The 21,469-nt window shown below is 42.7% G+C and overlaps 1 protein-coding gene across 2 annotated transcripts in view; it reads right to left on the reverse strand.

Annotated features, from left to right (window-relative positions):
* CHN2 (chimerin 2) overlaps window positions 1–20,903 on the reverse strand; it is a 167,946-nt gene extending 147,043 nt beyond the window's left edge. The window contains exon 1 of one of the 2 annotated variants that reach the window (XM_057424983.1): window positions 20,855–20,903. In XM_057424983.1, the coding sequence (XP_057280966.1) occupies window positions 20,855–20,888 (34 nt within the window). In that variant the 5' untranslated portion in view covers window positions 20,889–20,903. Of the gene's footprint in view, window positions 1–19,353; window positions 20,033–20,854 lie in introns of those variants that run through there. The other variant, XM_057424982.1, reaches the window with a different exon arrangement.
* Between the last annotated feature and the right edge of the window lie 566 nt (window positions 20,904–21,469).

The following is a 21,469-nucleotide window of genomic DNA, read 5'->3' on the forward strand; positions in this document are numbered from 1 at the left end:
AGGTGCTCCTCAAAGAGGGTTATTTCCAGGCTGTTCAGTCTTTGCATCTTACTCATGCAGCTGAACTGCTCCTGTGCAAGGTCTAAAAATAAATTCACTTTCAGATAAAGCTCAATGGTGTAAATTTCAAACACACAGAAGAAGGTTCAGAAAGACAGCACAGAAAAATATTGTATTATCATAAAAAGAGCTGACGTTTGAAGTTTAAATAAAAAAGTTCTCGGAGCACAATTCTTCTTGCCTGGAACAGGTCAGATCAAGATTAATGGCTGGGTAATATGACAGCTTTTGTGTACATGTATATGTATACTGACTGTATTAAATTCAAACAAACTGCATCATTTTGGTCTAAAGGTAGAATGCCTGCTCGCTGTTTCATCTTCTCTAAAATTCTTTTACCTTCTCTTATTACAATATTTAAAAAGCACCAATCCTGCTCAGTTTTAATTCCCTTTGAGCAGCAGTGTCAGCGATGCCCTATGATGCAATCCAATTACCCTTACATTTTCTGACTAAAAAGCTTTTTCATTAAAAACAATACCACAGCTGAGTGACAAGACTTTACTAAGCTTGTTTAGACCACATCAGTCCACACTTATTAAGGTCCTTATTAACACGTACTTACTGACTCCTCAGCTGGATCTATCACAGTCGGCTGTGACACAGACAGACAATTTTAGGGGAGTGCTCCAGCTTCTTCCAGGAATAAAGTTTGCCTACTTAAAAAAAATGTGTCTAACGGTATTAGTTATCTTGCTAAATCATCTAGATCCAAACTCTAAACCACAATAGCTCAAACCCTTGAGACCTCACTTTCCAGATTCCTTGGGTGCAAAGGCAGCTTGGCTGGCTCCCAGGCAGTTATAGGGGCTGGAGATGGTGGCATTGCAGCTGAAAGGACAGTTTCTGCTAGCTTAGAGCCTGATAAAAACAAACAAAAAACAGTTTTGACTGCCTAGGTTCTACATTTAGAATTATTCTTCCTGTCAAGAATGATTATCTGCTCCCTATCTGCGATGAACAGACACACGTGCTTACACATTCACACATAGTTTTTACAGTTTGGACATTTTTAATGGGTTTGTAACTGTAGGTAGTGTTGATACACATACTAGGAAATTTTGACAGGACTGATAAAACCTTCAAAATCTGATTTTTAAGTCACCCTGGAGGATACATTAAATCTTGCTAAAAGGAAGCTAGCTAAATGGGGAAGCTATGAGAGTTAAACCTTCCCAGGCAGTATGGTAAATAGAGATACCACTCTGGGGGCTGAGAGCAAATACATGCCACACAGCAAAAAAGGATTTAAGAAAGTGGAAGAGGAAGCATAGCTGAACAGCAGGGTGCAAGAGGTTATCAGAAGCAAGGCAACATCCATCTGAAAGCTGGAGTCATGTCTAAATGAAGGAAGTAGAAAGACTCATGAGCTACTGCAGGTTAAGTAAATAAATAACTAAAACCGAAACTAAAGGAAACTCAAACCACAATAAGGCAAGCCAAAAGACAGCCTGAGAAATGACTAGCAGAAGACATGAGAATTAACAAACCCTTTTTCATGTACAGATGCAAAGCCTGCCTATCTGTCTTATAGATGATCAAGGGATAAAAGCAGCACTTACAGCAGAAAATAATCCAGTATTTTGAGCTCTGCATACAAAGAACCTAGAGGCTGGAGAAGCTACTACATCAGTACATTTCTTTAAGAGGGACTGCTTGGATCATCCATTTCAAACAGAGATTTCAGTGGACAAAGCTGCAGAATGAACATCTGAACAACGACAATTTGTACAGATCAGATGATACTTATAAAAGTGTTCTTAAGGAGCTCATAGATGAAAAAGCAGCATGACTGACTCTTTTAAAGCTGCCTCAGTATCAGAGGACTGCAAAATAGCTAACATCATGCCAGCTTTATAAACGGCCCCGAGGGAAAGCCAAGAAATTTCAGATAGCCTGACATCTGCACTGGGCAAATTAGTAGAAACTATTAAAAAGAACAATATCAGCAGACACATGATAATGTTGTATTAGGCAAGTGAACACAGCTTTCGTAAAAGCTTGAAAATACCATGAAAAAAAAAGCAGAATTAAGGAACAGAGAACAAAATAAGAACACCCAAATTCCAGGGCAATAAAGTACAAGATGCATCGATTCCTTGATGACTGCTTTCATTTCTGATCCGTTTTTATAAGAGTACACGAGGACTGGAAAAGAGTAATAGAAGATAATGTGGATGACTAAAGATATGTTGGCTATCCCATACAAACATCAGTCAAGCAACTGCCTCTCTGCAACTCTTCAGGTTGGAAAAGAGTTGACTGACACTGTGATGGCAGGCTCTATGCCACTTAAGATTTCACACATGTATAAAAAATTAATATTCTCTATTTCTTCCAATAATAGAGGAAGGGCGTATGAAATTAAGCTAAAAAGCAAGTGAAAAAGGTACTTTTTTTGCATAACACATTCAAACTCTGGAGCTCTTTGAAACAGGATGCTCGAGTTTACACAGGAACCACAGAACAACTACCAAATTAATGAAATTAAATAGAAGAATCTGTTAAACTGAGAGTCCAGCTCTTCATTTCAGGAAGCTCCCAAGCCCCAGATTTCTGGATGCCAACAGAATAGTCTGCATTTGTCCACACATTTGTCCTATTCTTACACTCTCTCCTCAGCAGGAGACTTGATGTTGGTTGCAGGTGGGAGGAAGACGGGGCTATAGCTAAGCTTGTGACCAATTCTGTACAGCTCTTCTTATACAAACATGCTCAGGCCACTGTTCTGGGAGCATGCTTTAGCCAGCTGCCCAGCACATGCAAGTATCTTCCGAAGTGACCAAGAACAGGGAAAATGTAATGGCCACAGTCACCTTAAAGGAATACTGTTTGTTACCCTGCATACTTTTTCAGCTTACCTACCTTCTGCTACATTTATTCTACTGTTTCCAAAGGCAGGGAAAGGAAGGACCAGAATGAGCAAGATGTTACAAGAAAGTGATGCTAGGGGTAAGATGTAGCTTCCTCCTACCTGTACCCTTTGTAAGGCTGATTTCTATTTTCCTTTTACTAGGCCTGTCCAAAGAAAAATTATCCCTGACAATATAAGCACAACAGTAAATACTATAGATTTGGACATTTAGTAGCACATTTGGTTTGATTCCTATTTGCACTAATGGGAACTTCACACTGCTCTGATAGGTTAACTAGCTCCACAATTTAAGTTCTCACAGAAAACTTAAAGCCAGATTCTCTGGTGGTGGGACCCAGCTAAATTTCCCCAAGGTTTGGTTCTTTAAAAGACCAGTGTGTTTACTAGGCAGAAGGGTGGAGTTTTGGCTGTTCTGGAGGAGCAGTGGGAGCAAGATGAAGACAGACTAGACTAAAATCTGGTTTGGCTTCAAGTAATAGCCTCACTATACAACTCTCTCAGTATTTCAGAAAGCTGGTCCAGGCCTGAAGGCGAGCTTCTCATTCTTTTGTAAAGCTCCCTCAAATGAGAGCTGGCATCTCCCATTACTTGGACTGCAGGCTCCGATAAATCACAGGCTACAGTAAACCAAGCTGACGACTGAGTCTAACCCATAAGATCATATTTCTTTAAGTTTGTCACAACCTGGCAGGTAATCAGAAAGAAAATGCCCTTGCTCATGCACTTACAGGAGGCTTAGATAGACAAAAAAATCCCCCAGTCATTCCTGCTTGACATCACACAGTCAGACTCAGTATCTGCAAGCAACAAAAACATATTCATGGTGGGAAAAAATCTGTTAAAATAAAATATGCAAATGCTTTCAGGCTTTCATGTCGCTGATACTTTGGAAAGGTTTTGTGCGCCCACGATGCTTCTCCTTTCAAGGGTGGCAGGGGACACGTCCAAATTGTTACCTCAGCAGCTGCTATTCCAAATGGTGCTCATTTGAAATCCCAGAAATGAACAGCACCAACTTCTTCAAGTACATAGCAGTGAATAAATCTGTTCTGAAATGTTTACTAGGGAACAGTCTGATCATCGAGGATGGGGAAAGTCAGTGTAAGACTAAGAAACTGTCAGAACACAAATCCGGGATAAGACTGTTCATATCATTGACATTACTTGTCATTACTTAAGTGGTTTAATTGTAAGTCTACCTAACCACAAGCCTAAGCGTAGCAAAGCTTTACATTTGGAGGAAGAGAGTATATATATGAGAAAGGAGGAAAAAAAACAAAAAGAAATCTAAATTTTACTGAGACAAAGCATGTCCTGAACTAATTTTACAAAAATAACCAAAAATGCATAAGACAACTTCGTGACACAGTATTATATAAAACAAAAATAAGGTAAACAATACTAAGGGGAAAAAAAAAAAAAATCCTAAGTATGTCTCTTATATGGGGCAAAGTTCCCAATGAGGTCCAAGGGGCACCTCAATTCATTCCCCAGTGAACTGAGAATGCTTCCGGAAAAATCTTTTCCTTTTACTGCATGTCGATTTCAATTTTAGTCCCTGGTAGAAGCTGAGTTGTTCATTTTTCTGCCTAATTTCTTCCCATTTATTAAACAGATGCTGTGAAGATTAGTTAAGTATTTAGAGAATTTTTTTTTTAAATCATGCTATTATTAAGCTCTTTATTATATATTATAGTATATCCTGTACTTTTGAAGTTAACATACTTCTTTCAAACCCTAGAGAGTGATGGAGTTTCTTTCTATAAAACACATGCCTTTCAGATGAAATTGTGTACACTTATGTTTTCTAGGCACTCTGGATGCTTTCAATCAATACACTACTGCCAGGAGTCAATGTGTATTTTTTAAAGCTGCTTAAGAGGTGAAGCTGAAAGCCTTTTCCTGTAAAGTGAAAGTAAATTACACTCCTCAATTACACTCACAATCATTCTATATTGAGTTTTTTCTTCCTTAATTTTGAAAAGTCTGTTTTGATAAGCTTATTATGCATATTGATAAGACAGATCAATTATTTAAAAAAAAAAATCCACCTGAACCAGACTCCCCCTCATTCGTACCATTTAGGCTGCAGTACTTGCCAGTAACTGTGAATAATATACATTTTAAATTGCACTTTTCAGTGAATATATTTATTACTGTCATATCTGAGCAAGAGGAAGCGACTGTAATACCAAGTGATGACACATACTCATCAAACCAAAAGAGATCAAAAGGTCTGAAACAAATACAAGACAGAAAAGGCTTTCATGAGCCAAAGCCCTCTGCAGCAGTTCTTTGAAGACAATGTGCCTCTTCTCTCTAAGTTAACAGAATGAAAGGAGAAACAGTTCTTAGGGGGTGTGGTGCAAATTCCTGCTATTTCCTAAACATTCTTGTTCCTGTAATTTTCTTTAAAATATACGTTTTGATACATGCAATTAATAGCAGTGTGTCAATTTTTCACTGTCTTGACTGTATTTTACACTCACTCATGCTTTAGCTTTCTTCAAGTTATGAGATTTTTGGGGCCCAAGCTGCCAATTATTCTGTATTAATACAGTTAACAACCTCCCTGTGGCCTTTCCACGCAATCTCTCTACAAATGTATGTCATCAGAAATGAACAACAGTAATTATAATATCCTGTTCAACAACATCCAGCAAAGTAGACCTCCAGACCCGACTGCACCTCTTACATGTGTGAGATGAATGCTTCTAACTAATAACAACCTGTTCTGTTTAGCAAAGTTTAGAAATGAATCATCTTTGTCTTCATGTTGGTTTACCCTTTTACAGTTTAACCATCTTAGGATCAGCTCCTCCTAAACAACACAAACTAAATACAAGAAGGAAAAAACCTTGAAAATGGTGGGTTCAGGTTTAAGTTCCTGTTCCGGTTTTAGCTGGGATACAGTTAATTTTCTTCCTAGTAGCTGGCACAGTGCTGTGTTCTGGATTTGGTGTGAGAATAATGTTGATAACACACCAGTTGTGAAGTAGGTATTGTGAAGTAGTGTCCTTCACAAAACCTTCACAACACCTAGTTGCTCTAAATGAAGGACTTTTTCAATCTCATGCCCTGCCAGTGAGGAGGGGCACAAGAAGCTGGGAGGAAGCAGAGACAGAGCACCTGATCTGGACTAGCCAAAGGGGTATTCCATACCATAGCACATCATGATTAGTGTACAAACTGCAAGGAGTCACCCAGAAGGGACCAATCACTGCTTGGGTCAGGCTGGGTATCAGTCAGTTCGCAGTGAGCAACTGTATTGTGCCTCACTTGTGTTTCTTGAATTTTATTCCTCCTTCTCTCTTCTTTCCTATTATTATAATTATTATTACTATTGCTGTTGTTATTATTTCTATTATTATTATATTTTACTTCATTTGAATTATTAAACTGTTCTTATCTCAACCCTTGGCTTTTCTCTTCTTCCTATCCTCTCCTCATCCCACCTGGGGAGGGGACACAAAGTGAGTGAGAAGCTGCATGGTACTTAGCTACTGCCTGGGGTTAAACCATGACAGTCCTTTCTGGCACCTAACATGGGGCATGAAGAGTGGAGACACAACAGTTTCTGATGTCAAGAGTGCATGATGTCTCTGAGAAAAAGGGAAAAATGAGCTTTCAAGAATACATCAAGCAGAAAGGAAAAAAAGAAGAGAGGAGCTTAGCATCACCTGACAAATGAGTACAATTAAGGCTATACTTCTACACCTTTTGAGTCAGTGATATATATTACTATAACTTAACTGAATAGTGTTCAGGAAAAGCTGTTCCAGAATAACTATTCCATACTATTTCCATGTCTGAACATTTTTTTTTCTCCATTATAGCTCCTTAGACTTTTGTTGGTTTTTTTTTTTTAATTTTTATGACCAAAAAAGCCCACATATAACCTGAGGACATCTGCCAAATTTTGTATTTCAAGATTAAACCACAAAGTATACGTTGATTTCTTAAGTTGTCAATGCTTAAAGGTTTACTGTTACATTAGTCATTAAAAATAATACACTTAACTCTTTGGTTTTGCACTTAATTTTTCCAGGTTTATTTTTAAAATCAATGGTATAAGGCAATTTAATGGATTTCAGAGGAAATTTCTTGGGTTTTCTTTCTTGGAGCTTATTGAATGAACTAATCCATCACTTCTGAAAGGAAATAAAACACCTGTTTACCAATACACAATAGGACACTACCCAGCAATGCTACCCAACAGCATGCCCAGAGAACCTCTTTGTGTTACATTCATGATACTCATTCAAATTGCAGGAGAAATCACTCAGACTGGAGTTGAGTAATATGGAAAGGCACCACAGTGGTCACTCCAGGCACTGTGTCGATGGAAACACAGCTCTCAGAGTTCCATAACCCCCCGAAACCTCCTATCCTAGAAATCATACTGCATCATGTGTGTCCCTAAAATGCTACTGCAGCATAAGGATACTTCTTCACTTTGACAGCCAACTGTTGGTTCAATAGGAGCAAATACAGTTATTACCTAATTTTCCATGGACAGTGACTGATGCTTTCAGGTATGCCTTAGAGCTCCCCTGCTTGTGCACTCACTCAGAAACACCAGATGAGCCCAACATTCAACATTTTATATCAGACCTTAGGCTTTTCTCTTGCACATGCTTAGACATGTTCATCTACTACCAAAATGACCAGAGGTTCAGCATTAAAAACCCTATCAAATTCTCCCTCTATTAAACAACAGTCTGATACTGCAACCTACTTTGTAAATAGAGCTCAGGATCCTGTATTCTTCCCATTATACAACCTGAATAAAAACATCTCTTTTTCTTGTCTACATAATTTTGTAAATTCTTACCAACCTGACATCTACTTACCTCCATCCTCCAGTTCATCTGTTTTATTTCTTGATGATTTACCTATTTAATGCTGTTTTTAGTGTCATAATGGAAGAGGAGAAAAAGCACGCCTGTCAATCACTATTTCCATAGCTTACATTGTCTCCCAGCCTCAAGCATTCACTCAGGAGCACTTAAGTTTCATCCATGACAGCCAGTTCTATTTAAGTCATTATTTACCATTATTCTCTAAACTTAAGCAAAATTTCCAACATACACCAATATGTTAGACACAAATGAGCATGAGGAAGCTTAGATCCGAAATTTGTCTTTCCATTTTTGTTAAGACGTCAATGGGATTAATATTCTTTCAGTAAATAAGTTCATCGACATAAAGCCATCTAACTACATGATTCAGATTGCAAAATAAAACAAATACAGAGCTATCACAGCATGATGCTAAAAGCTGTCCATCATCGTGCTTTGCCTGGCAGGAGATCAGGAGTTATGAAAAGTATGCTCTCTCCAGAAGCAGGCATTTACACAAATTAGGTATAATTTAAGACTTGTACATAATCCTTGGAAATTTAACACCAATGATTTGAAATTTTTTATATATGTATATATTCTCATATGTATATATATGAATGATGCAAGTACACTGAATATTAAATATGTTATATACCAGTACTTGGAGGAGGAGAGGTTGTAGCCTATCATAATTTGCCCCATCCTAACAGCAGATGTTGCTTTAATGGAAACTGCATAAAAACACTCAGACAAGCAACTGCTCAGTCCTGCAAGCTGCTGATTTACTACCTCAGTGCAGTGGCAACAGAAGGTACCAAGCAGCTTGAAGGGTCAGCCTTAATACCTTGCACTGATAAAGGGTGCTGCAGTTACAAAATCTTTTGCAAATAATTAAATCAGGTTTATGACACTTCTGTGCATTACACAAGTTTGATGGCAACACTGAGCTTTTTGTAAAGCCCTAAGTCTTGGAACTTTGAGGAACCTTATAAGAAAAACTGTGGTCTCGCTCTTGAAAGTTCATTAATGGCCAGCCTTAATATTGGAATAAAAAAAATGAACTGTGATCCAGCTGTAGCCAGATAATAAATCAAGCTGGGTCAGATGTCCATAAAGCAAAAGAGGAGAAGCTTTTCAATCAAAGGAAGAATGAGAATTTGAGACAAATCTATACACTGTTCTATACAGCATGCTATTAGTAAAATTTTCCTAACAGGTCTCCTTGCAACATAGGTGTGGGTTTTGTTTTTGTTTTTAACCTGCAACACAGGATGTCAACATCCCGTATTTCAAACCAACCCCAAATTTTTCCTCTCTTTTAGGAACTCTTGGCTATAGAAAGCAGGACCTGTAAGTCACAGTGTGCTGCCTCAGCAGTAACTCTGCCAGCTGTACCAGTAAGTACAGCAAAGACAGATCAAGTCAGTAGATTATCTCACACAGTGACTATCAGTGAATACCTAAAGTCTAAAAGGATACAGCAAGCATATAGCATATATTATTTCACCAGCTTCCCAGCCTGCATATGGCTCAGGGACTTCAGACAGAGGTGTTATCATTGTGTGTTAACAGCAGTGGATGGATCTTCCTCCTGTAAAATTATCTAAACGTACTAATAGCTTGCATCAGCCACTAGCATCCCTTATTTTCCATGCCAACAAGATCCACAGTTCCTGTATGTCTATGTCCTAGGAAGTAATTAACCCTAAACTCCAGGCCAGGATAGGGTATGGTTCACTATTAAGCCACACATGCTCATACACAGTAGAACCGCTTTGAAATGGGAGATACAAGGGCTGCCAGCATCTGCGGGACCACAGCACTGTGTAATATGCAGAAATAGTACAGTGCTACCTGCACACAAAGGTAGGGTTCAGCCACACAAAAAAATGCTACTGCCTTTAACAGAAACCATACAGATGCCCTGGAAAAGATGGAAATGAAGGATCTGTCTGGGTCTTTCACGATACTCTCATTCTCTCTTTCCTTTGGGCATTTTGATGTAATTTATTGGGGAATTAAGGCATAATCAGAGCAGCTTCATGCAGTAGAAAAATACTACAACAGATAACTCCATGTCATGGCAAACTTAACGCTGAAAAAGCTGTTGGACTTTTTCTGCTTATGAACACAGAACAGGCCCCCTGGCACACTACACGTTGCTGGAGCAGATGAACCATCTTCTCCCAGGAACTTCTGCCTGCCCTGACTTTTCAGTGGTTATGCCAAGTATGCCCGTACATGATGTGTACTTGCCATTTTTCTTCCTTGCCGTAACATGAAGCCAAACATATAACCAACTGATCTGTCAAGATAAGACAAATTTTTAGCAATTAAACATCTGTTCAACAACTGAACCTCATTTACAAATTGAGGTCCCCATCTCTTCTAACATTCAATTTTCTTCTTTGATGAAATCAAAAGCTAACACCACAAATTCACTTCGTAACATGCTAGGTTTTCTAAAAAGCTACAAGCAATGTTTAAAACAGCTGTCATGGTTTAAGCCCAGCTGGTAACTCAGAACCACGAGGCTGTTCGCTCACACCCACCTCTCCTTTCCCTCTGCTCTGGATAGGATGCGGAGAAGAACTGAAAGAATGTAAACCCCATGGGTTGAGATAAGAACAATCCAACAACTCAAGAATGATATAAAACTACTATTACTGCTACTAATAATAATGATAAGGGAAATAACAAGGGGAGATAATAAAAAACTAAAAGGGGAAAGAAAAAAAAAACAATAAACACAAGTGATGCACAATGCAATTGCTCACCACCTGTTGACTGATACCCAGCCCAACCCAAGCAGCGATGCATCCCTTCTGGGTAACTCCCCACTGTTTCCATACTGCACATGACATGCTGTGGCATGGAATACCCCTTTGGCTAGTTTGGGTCAGGTGTCCTGTCTCTGCTTCCTCCCGGCTTCTTGTGCCCCTCCTCATTGGCAGAGTATGAGGGACTGAAAAGTCCTTGATCAGGATAAGCACTACTGAGCAACAACTAAAACATTGGTGTATTACCAGCATTGTTCTCAGACTAAAGCCAAACACAGCAACGCCACAGCTACTAGGAAGGAGGAAAAAAATAACTGTTAGAGCTGAAACCAGGGCAACTGCCAACACAAAGGTGAGGAGAAAGGAGAGGAACAGCTACATGACAAGCCTGCGAGAAGAAGTTGAGAAATGTGACATGACACACAGGTCGCAGCAGGTGACATATGATTTACTGATGATAAGTAAGGGCCCACCTAGTACTTTCTACTGTCAGTAATAATACCATACCGAAGACACCTTCTCTTGGGGGAATCGGACTGCCTGATGAAGATATTCTCAGAACAGATGTCTTATTTACTGAACTAATTCTTTTGTGATGACCTTGATCGATATTATTGATCAATAACACCAGAAGCAGGGCATCCGACACTTGCACATTCTTCTAAATTTAAAAAACCCTTTAATCTCTCCTTACCTTACCAAACACATCAGCCTGTGGTGTCAAGTTTCAACCTATTCCTCAGCAAACTTTAAAGCACATTTATGTTACAAGGACGCTGTTGCAACATCAGTTTCCTTCTACCAGGATACACTCACCCTCCAGCCCTGGGATTTGGATTATTGCTGAGTAAAACAGGGTGGTGAAACTATTATTGCTGAATTGCTCATGATTCATAGTTGGTAATAACCACCTCCAAATGTAAAATTCAAATTTACATTCTCATAATCAAAGGTCAGAAAGAAACAGCAAGAATGGGTCATTATTCATAGCAGTTAAAACTACACACTTACACTAGCTACTTTATATAATTCTTAGACAAACTGTGACTACACCTGTAAAGAATGTGATATATACAGAACTAAGGATTTATAGCTTCTTGTATAAATCCTGCTGCATTTCCCTATAACAAAAGCTTTTTCATGCAATATTAATGTGCCATTGCTTAACACACAGTTCTCCAAATATTTAGTCTCCTAAGTGCCTCTTCTTTTTGTAGAAAAGAAGAGCAAGTGACAACAGACTGGCTCCCCAGCATGGGAACACCTTCTGCCAGCACTCAGTGTTGCAAGTGAGGCGAATCCACTCACTGTTGCTCTTTAGCCAAAGGTATGCACATAAAAAAAGCAACTTAAAAAAAAAAAAAAAAACCTGCCTAAAACACCAGGTTTAAGACTTACCTATGTACCACAATAGCCAAATTATTATCATCTAAAAGATGTAAAATGCTACGAGCATAGGCATACAAGAGGGCTTTATACAATACTCAATTATTTTTGCCTACAAATGCCCAGCATTTGGCATACCTAAGCCTCCTTAGAACCATCAGACAGAAGGCAAGAACTTGTCAGTTGAACCGGTATCCGGGAAGGTCATAATCATGACAGCATGAAAGACTGTTTGTCTGATCCTCCACATATGTCTTTGAGACAAGCTGATCTGCAAGAATAAGAAGACACTTGCTTTACAGAGTACCAATATAAGTTAAATAGTGATGCAGACTTGCATTTTACCGGTTTCCAGGCTGTTTTATTCTCAGTAATCAGAGCCTACACATTTAGTAACTAACTGTTGAACCAATCACTACATCAGAATGGGGTACTTTGGCCTTTTTCCCTTTTGAACTTTTATTATTTTTAATAAGAATGGCGAGTTCTTTATAATCACTAAGTACAAAAGACTTCAGCTTTAATTTAGACCAAGCACAGAAGCTTGGCATGAGGAACAGAAATATAAAGAACTCTTATTGCTCTTTAAAAAAATCAAAAGTAGCACCTTATCAGCATAATGGCAGCATTATATAAAGAGCTTTCTTGTGCTATTTTCATACCACTATTTCTATTAAATCATTGAGAATAAACATCTATTTTCATTTACTAATCTTTTTCACCAATTAGAATCTCTCTGAATCTGTGTACAGTAGTAATGTCTTTTCACTTGCTTGCATCTTAATTAAAATCAGCCTATGCTGACTTTCATTTTTACAGTACATCTGCCTATTTCACATCATAGCACCTTCATGACCCCTAGACAGTCATGAGCCTTTAATATTTTATTTTGACCTTGTTACGTTACTGGAACCATCAAAGATTTTTCTTCTTTCCTCAGTAAGCATTTTTTTATCCTTCTTGAAATACAGAGCGTGTGTGAAAACATGTAGATGAGAATTATGCTGCCTTTAAACAACATAAACAAGATGTCTTTGTTCATTTAATTAAAAAAAAAAACCAACACTTTGTTGCCATTCAATTTATTACAGGAATTAGTTTTTTATCCATAAACTTCATTCTTATTTAAATGAGGATCACTGCTTCAATGATACTTAAAGGCCTTTTCCCCTGAGCTTCAGGACAGAAAAACAGGGTTTGATTTTCAATTAAAAAGAAATAATCATCAATAACTGGTGATTTATTTAAATGAATTTAGAGCAGTCTTCTACACTGCTATAGAGTACCACTACTCAGGTATCTGAGTTTACAAAAGCAGGAGGATGCAGGGAGAAGCAGTATCTTTTATTAGAGCAGCAGACACAGCTGAAAAGTAAAAATACCTTGACAAGACACACAAATCCTCCTCCAGGCCTGTAGCAGAAATTGCCTATGAATTTCAAATCTATCATCTGGTCTAATAACAGGTATTACTTGAAATGCACACAGCACATGCAGAACCACCAGTGCAGATGGGAAGCAGAAAAGTGCAGAGCTATCCTTTCAGCCTAAAATCTGCAAATTTATCTATGGAACTTGTAGAGCACACAAGATATAGGGTACTGGCACATACATTTACACTTTTGCCTTGGGTCTTCATCCAAACTGTCCTAGTGTTATCACTCTCACAGCACAGAAGTTTTGCCCACTTCATACTGGCTTTAGATGGCACAACTGCACAGAGGCAGAGATGTTTGATGCCTAGGAATACTGCTGTGTGGAGCCCAGCTGGGAAGCATGCTGGTTTTTTTTCACAGAATCATAGAATAAACTGGGTTGGAAAAGATGTTTAAGACCATCAAGTCCAATCATTAACCCAGGACTAGCCTAACCCTAACTCTAAACCAAATCATTGAGGGCTGCATCTACACAGTTTTTGAACACTTCCAGGGAAGGTGATTCCACCACTTCCCTGGGCAGCCTGTTCCAACGCCTGATCACCCTCTCCATGAATAAATTTTTCCTAATATCCAGTCTAAACCTCCCCTGGTGCAGCTTGAAGCCATCACCTCTTGTCTCATCACTTGTTACTTAGGAGAAGAGACTGACCCACATCTCACTACAACCTCCTTTCAGGTAGTTATAGCATATAATGAGCCTTCTCTTCTCCAGCTTAAACAACCCCAGTTCCCTCAGCCCTTCCTCATCACACTTGTTCTCCAGACCCTTCAGCAGATCCATTGCCCTGCTCTGGACCTGCTCCAGCACCTCAATGTCTTTCTTGTAGCGAGGGGCCCAGAACTGAACACAGGATTTGAAGTGTGACCTCACCAATGCTGAGTACAGGGGGATGATCACTGCCCTGGGCCCTGCTGGCCACACTATTGCTGATACAGGCCAGCATGCTCTTAGCCTTCTCGGCTGTCTGGGCACAAGCTGGTTTGTATCCAGCAGCCGTTCAGTCAGCACCCCCAGGGCCTTTTCCACCAAGCACATTTCCACCCACTCTTCCCTAAGCCTGGAGCATTGCATGGGGTTATTGTGGCCCAAATGCAGGACCCAGCACTTTGCTTTGTTGAACCTTATACCACTGGCCACGGCCCATCGATCCAGCCTGTCCAGATCCCCCTGCAGAGGCTCCCCATCCTTCAGCAGATCAACACTCCCAGCCAACTTGGCATCATCCACAAATTTACTGGGGGTGCACTCAATCCTCTCATCCAGATCATCAATGAAGATATTAAACAACACTGGCCCGAACACCAAGCCCTGAGGGACACCAGTAGTGACCGGTTGCCAACTAGATGTGATACCATTTACCACCACTCTTTGGGTTCAGCCATCCAGCCAGTTTCCAATTCAGCAAAGAATCCACCTTTCCAGGCCATGAACAGCCAGTTTCTTCAGAAGAACGCTCTGGGAGACAGTTTCAAATGCTTTACTTAAATCCAAATAGACAACGTTCACAGCCTTTCCTTCATCAACCAGGCAGGTCACCTTATGGTAGAAGGAGATCAGGTTGGTCAAGTAGGACCTGTCCTTCATGAACCCATGCTGACTGGGCTTGATCCCTCCATTTTCCCATGGAAAACATGCTCTATGACCTTACTTAGGATCATCTGCTCCATAAAAAGCTCCTTAGAGAAGCAGAGCAGGGACAGCCAAAAAGGTCTTTTCACTCAAGCCTGTATTTACATTCCAGAAAGCAGAGCCTCAAGTTCATCAGTCATGTACAATCAGTATTCGGCTACTGGGTTGAGGAAACTGGAGGCAGCTAGTGACAAATCAGGGGAGGTGAATTGTTTGCCAGGAAAAAACTGAAAAGTTTCAACAACAACAGCAAAAAGTTTTTGAAAAGAAAGATCAGAATGAGGGAGAATAAGAGTCAATACTAAGATGGGGAGCATGAAAGTAATATGTCTACCATAAGGAGAAAGCAGCATGAAGAAAAACTTGGAAACATGTACAGCCCTCTTCAGAGGATAGGAGAGAAAGAAAAGATGCTGCTTGTGGCTTAATCATCTAGGGAGAAGAACAAAATTTAGGTGCTTGCAAGAAATACAGCTAATAGATCACCTGGGCATGTGCTATAAAAGAGATTACAGGAAAGTAAAGTGGAATTCCCAATGGAAGTAATTATAATTTCAGCACTTCATATGCTGTGCAGATTTACCCAAGGTCCAAAGAAGCATACTTAATTTAACTGCTTATCATGACCACTTTCTTCCCTCAGCACAGTATACCTTTCTCCCCCAGCCACCTTCAAATGCGACCATTGGCAGTCAGAGCAGCTTAAGTTTTATCACCCAACGCAGAGAGCTATATATGAAGAAATACAATACAAATACCCGTGGCTCTCCTGTAGATTTTGTTACCAGTGAACGCTAGCTTACTGAAAAAAATCCTTCATAGGCTCCTGTTAGATGGAGCCCTTGACAAGCACCTAATATTATTGAACCTATAATTAGCAGCCTCACAGCAGCTGTTGAAATGAGTACACAGACCACAGACACAAGCTCTGAAGGAGAGACAGGTAAAGGAGCAACAAATGCCTAAGTATGAACATTTGCTTTACCATTAGTTGATATCTGAAGTTATAGCTTTCCATGCACATTAGCTGTGCAACAGCTACAGCTAACCACAGTGCCTTGTCACTGTGCAGGTAGTGCTTATAAATGACTGCTCCAGAACAGAACCAAAATCTGGTACAGACAAAAGATCAAGCAAAGACTACAAATCCCACTTGCACATTTATGGAAACTTAAGTGGGCAAGCAGAACATCTACACCAAAAAAATTCCTGCGCAGCTTCCTCACATTAAATATATTTGAACTGTTTATCTTTTTTTCCTCATTGACATGAGTTGGCAAGAATTGAAACAGAAACATTACATTGCAAATGGTTGTCTGCAGTAACACGTTCTCAGGCTTCAGCAGTCAGCATTCATGAGCTGACTTACCCCCCTCCTGGGTCTAACATGACTACATTGTTCCTACAACACATCTGTACTCAGTTGTAAAGAAGAGTAGAGATGGACACTGTCTAAGGTAGGAGAACTATCAGTATTTTAAGAAAGGTGGGTAAGAGATAGAGAAATCATCCCTTTAAAAAAAAGTGAATAAAAATTCTCATCTGCCACTCAAACTCTAATTTCCACTACTACAACAAACCTTCTTACTCCTTGTAAGACAGATTCTAGTTAACCCTTGCCTTTCCATACAGGCAATAGAGGCTAACCAAACTCTTGATGTGGACAGAAGGAACCTAGAGATGCTCTGCACTACACTGTGTTCAGATGTGCCAGAATGTGCCTATCAGTCCAACTTGTGCTCACGCACAGGAAGTGAACCCAAATTTGTCCTGTGCATGGACAAATGCTAAACTACTCTTAAAGACGGGAAGAAGATCTGGCAATACATTACACAGCTTGATCAAGGCCAAGCATCAGTCAATGATAGATCTGAGTTCTACAGTCTGCTATCAACCACAAACTTCACTTCCTTTTCCATTAGTAAAATGTACTGTGGTACTATAACATTCCCTCTTCTGTGGAATAGAAATACTTAAGACTATTTAGAAGTCATCATATTGGTAAGTTAAACATACATATAAATTCTACCAAATTAAATTTAACAGCAAGACTGTTTGGTTAGATTATGTAAACAATATGCTGCAAGACTTGCCGAGTTCTGAGAACTGAAACCACAGACAGACAAAATACATCTGGACACAGTCAGATATGGTGTGTCTGCTAACATTGGAAACTTCATCATGCTGCAGCAAATATAACTTTTGATTAGGATGTGCATAGAAGAAATATAGACTGAATGCACTGAAACAAAAAGAAAACCCACTCCAAGGCTGTAAGTGCCAAGGGCACTCAGTTATTTTATGAAGCACTTGACAATATTTATTAGTTGTATTACTGCAGCATCGAAGAGCCCCAAGCATGGGCCAAGGCTCAGCTGTGCTCATCCTTGCAAAAATACAAAACAAAAGATAAACCATGAAGTGCTGCAGCCTGTAGCTAAGGGCTTCACACAACGCAGGGAACTGACAAGTGGCCAAACCCCTGACTTTTAAGTATCTACATCTAAAACCCAGAGCTCAGCTCCTTGGCTAGATGTTAAGTTTGGTGCTAGATTCACCTGCTGAGCAGGAGGCCATCTGGAGTTAGTCAATAGCCACTGCTCATACCAAGGATGCGCCTGAGCTCCCACCCTTCACTGCAGTTCAGGCATTTGAACCAAGACTGCAAAGGAGACACATCTGTCAGTTCTGGAGGCAGATCCTGGAACCTAGATTCAGTAGAGCCAGAGGGGATTCAACGGTGTGCACTCAGCATCCCTTCTCCAGACGCTGTAACAGTATGCAAGAAAGATCTTGAGATCCATGGAGCAAGGAAGTTATGCATGGAGCAACATGCTTCTGCAGCTTAATGGGTAGAGCACCAGGGAAGAGAGACCCAGGATCCTGTCAAGGCTTTTAGGGTTGTTTCTGGTTTCATCACCTAACTTTGATGTAAAAATATACAAATGATCCACAAAATGAAAATCCCATTGCCTTAATGAGTACCTTAACTAGCAAAATATTGAGCTGGGTTGTCTCTTCCTTGTTTTCATTCTGGTCTTGCAACTCTTGCATTGTGAACGTGAACACAAGGCAGAATTTCTCATGCCTACTTCTTTCAAGTGCTTTCTAGTTAAAGCAATCAGGGCTTGCAATGTTTGTATTTTTTATTAAAAGAATTGGAATAAATATTTACTTTTAGGACCCAGTTATTTGTTTGGATCTGGCTGCAAGTGCCACAAGCTGGAACAGTGACACGGAATAGAGTAAATTATGTAAGTCACATACACCATCTTTAAATAAAATCCAAAACAACATAGTTGCTCATTGCCTTTTAAATGTATTTCTATTTTTCTACAGTTGTATTGATAGTCAAAGGAGCTTGCCTACTTTTCACAGCACATATTGCTATGTTTTAGAAGCACTCTTACAAACTCTCAATCTGGCACCTCAAATAAAACACTGAGTCACAAATCCCTTGAACCCCAAAGTTGTTCATCCTTCTATTTACTCCGTCAGCCCACTAAAATGCCAGGATAGTATTCCTCTCTGCCAATTTCTCCTAATTTAAATATCAAAATAACTGCTCGTGAGCTAAGCAGCAGGCGGTGGTACCGTTCTATCACTGCTTTCAATTTCAGGCTGCCTTGCCTAGAAATGCACCGTAACTTTTCTGTCTTCCTGCAGGTCCGCAGCGGAGCCGGAGGGGCAGCAAGACGCCCCACGCTACCTCCCATCACAGCACCCCAAAACCCAGAGGTGGCACAAGCTTCTCAACCCGCGCACGGCCCCCGCGGCAGAAACCGTGGGGCGGTTTTTCACCTGGAGCATTTATGTACCCGGACAGGGAATTTCATCATTCCCAGTACTGCAGTAATATGGCATTCCAGTATCAGAACCCCCCCGTGTGCCACGATGCCCACCAAGGGGCACGTCGGGCAGCCCCTGACCGGCGGGGCAACCTGGTGGCTCGCGCAGGATCCCGCGCCGAGGAGCGATACGGAGCCGTTTCTGCTCCGTGGGGACCGCGGCAGAGGACACCCGTCAGCAGGGCGAGGTGGTCTCTTAATACCCTCGACCACCCAACCCTCTAGGCGGGTGCTCCCAGTAACGTGCCGGCCGCGGGCGCGCCCCTTCCCGAACCGGGAAGGATGCTGCTTTCCCGGAGAGGGGGTCCCTTAGCTCCCGCCCCACACAAAGGCACAGCGGGGAGGGGAGCCGGGCCCCACGTCGCCTCTGCCTTCACGGCTGTCCCGGCGCCGGGCAGGGGCGGGCGGGACAGCGAGAAGCTCTGCAGACAGGTAGCTCCCTGCTAAAATGGAGGGAGGGGAGAAATGCGGCGCCCTCCGGAGAAACTTACCTGAGGAAACCGACGAGCCGGACAGACTGGAGTTACTGGATGCTGCCATGGTCCCTCCTCCTTGCCTCTTAGCTGCGAGCACCGCGTCTGCCGCCGCTGCTGTCCGGCCGCCGCTGCCGCCAGCCCATCGCAAAGTGCCGGAGCTGCGCCGCGCCGAGCCGCCGCTGCAGCCCGCGCTGGGCTCCCCGCGCCGCCGGGGAGCGGGTGGCTGCGGCGCCCCGCCGAGGCGCTACCGGCCGCTCTCCGGGGCTGGGCGAAGCCGCTCGGCAGGTCAGGGAAAGGGCCCCGCGGCGCTCCCACTGCCTCTGTGCGCCTGGCGAGCGGGGCTCACCTTGTGACGGGGCAGGGAGAGCCGCCCTGCCAGCGCCTTCCCTCGCCTCCTCCCTTCCCTTCCGTCCCTTCCCCGCCTCCTCGCGGGCAGCGCTGACAGCCCGCCGGGGAGACCCGCTGCCGCCGCCCGCCGCAGCTCCCCTCACGCACACAAAGGAAGCGGCGGCGCTGCCGGCCGGGCTGCCGGCCCTGGCTCAGCGGGCAGGGTGGGTCCCGCGCGGGCGAGCCCTGCCAAGCCGCTGCCAAGCCCCTTTCCGGCCGCCGCCGCCGCCTGGCACGGGGCTGGCGGCGAGCGCGGCCCCTGCCATGTACCGGCGCCCGTCCCGGCGGGGTGGCAAGCGCCTGTTGAGCGCCTCGTCCCGGCGCCCCCCTCGCCGGTGCCGCAGTGTGGGCTCCGCGCTCGGCTGCGTTCCCACTCCCTGGCCCCTCCGGCAATACCCTCACCTCCCTCGGAGACCCCCGGTATCTCTCAGCTACGGCTGGGGTAGGGCTTCGCCCCTCGCCGCCCTTTGTCCACCTCCTTCCCCTAGCGGGTTGCCCTCCTTTCTCGCGGGTCTCCTCTTCCACCTAACACATTCCCACCTTCACCTTTCTGCCCTTTGCTTTTTCTCCTCCCTCCTTCCTGTTTTCTTAAAAAAAAACAGGCCGACACCAACCCCCCGCCAGGTGCGCTGTGGGGTCCCGGTCCCGCCACAGGTAGGTTCAACCCCGTTATCCCCTTCTGCAATGTTCCGGGCCTTGCGACTCTGGGGGAACTGGGAGGGAACTCTCCGGGCAGGCTGCCAGGGTGCAGAGGGGATTCGTGACAGCCTGGGCCACTACCCCGTATCGTAATGGGCAAGTGGGAAAAGAGGAAGAGCCGAGAAAGCATCACTTGGAGGCTTCCTCCTGTTGACTGTCCTTCGTGCTCATTTCGCAGTGCTTTATCACCAGCCAAATCCTCCGTCGCGTTTTGTACAGTGAGGCTGCAGGAAGGTGGTCAGCTGCCATACGGTTTGTCAAGAGGAGAGTGGCAAAGTCTTGCTGGCACAGGATCTGTAAGAAGCTTACAAACCGTTTGCCTTGATTTATGAAAGCCTTCCATGTTTCATAACAGTCTGTAACACAAAGTTACTTCGGGATGAGCGAGGAAGCACATTAAAGTTTCCTTGGCAGACGAAGCCTTACCCACCCAGCTCCAGCTCCGCAGCGTATCGAAGGAGCATGCAACCCGCCCGCCCTCCCTGTAACCAGCACTCGGCCGCTTCTCTTGCTCCCAGAGCCAAAATACAGCCCGGGCTTCCCAGACCCTGCAGTCGCTTCCCATTTTTTCCTCTAGAAAACCGGTACAGGGACCCCCTCTAGCGGCAGAGACACCATCGGCAGCGATCGGCGCTGCGCGTCCCGCACGCCCTTGGGATCGATTCCCGCGTGGAGCTTCCGGGACGCGGCTTTCCCAGGCTTTGTTTTGTAATGACGGCTTGTTCCACATGAGCAGGAACGAGCTTTAAGCCAAGCCTTAGCACTACCTCTCATTAATCTCTAAATTGCCACGTGACGGATGTAAAAAACAGGACAGGCGTGTCACTGCTTTTTGGTCTTTGGCCACGTACTTTGTGTCACGCGTTTGAAAGATTGAATGCTGAGGACAAAATGAGAAAGGCAGAAAATTCTTTTATCTTCTGGATTAGCTCATAAAACCAGGCTGATACACAGGATGTAGGAAAATACTACAGTAAATGTCAAGATTGCACTGGTAAATTGTCCACTTGCAGAGTATGTGATTTTTTGAAGTGGTATTCACTCA

This window comes from Pezoporus wallicus, unplaced genomic scaffold, assembly GCF_028554395.1.
Source record: "Pezoporus wallicus isolate ANWC-B61680 ecotype Strahan unplaced genomic scaffold, APGP_CSIRO_Pwel_v1 contig_3181, whole genome shotgun sequence".
NCBI classification, from domain to species: domain Eukaryota; kingdom Metazoa; phylum Chordata; class Aves; order Psittaciformes; family Psittacidae; genus Pezoporus; species Pezoporus wallicus.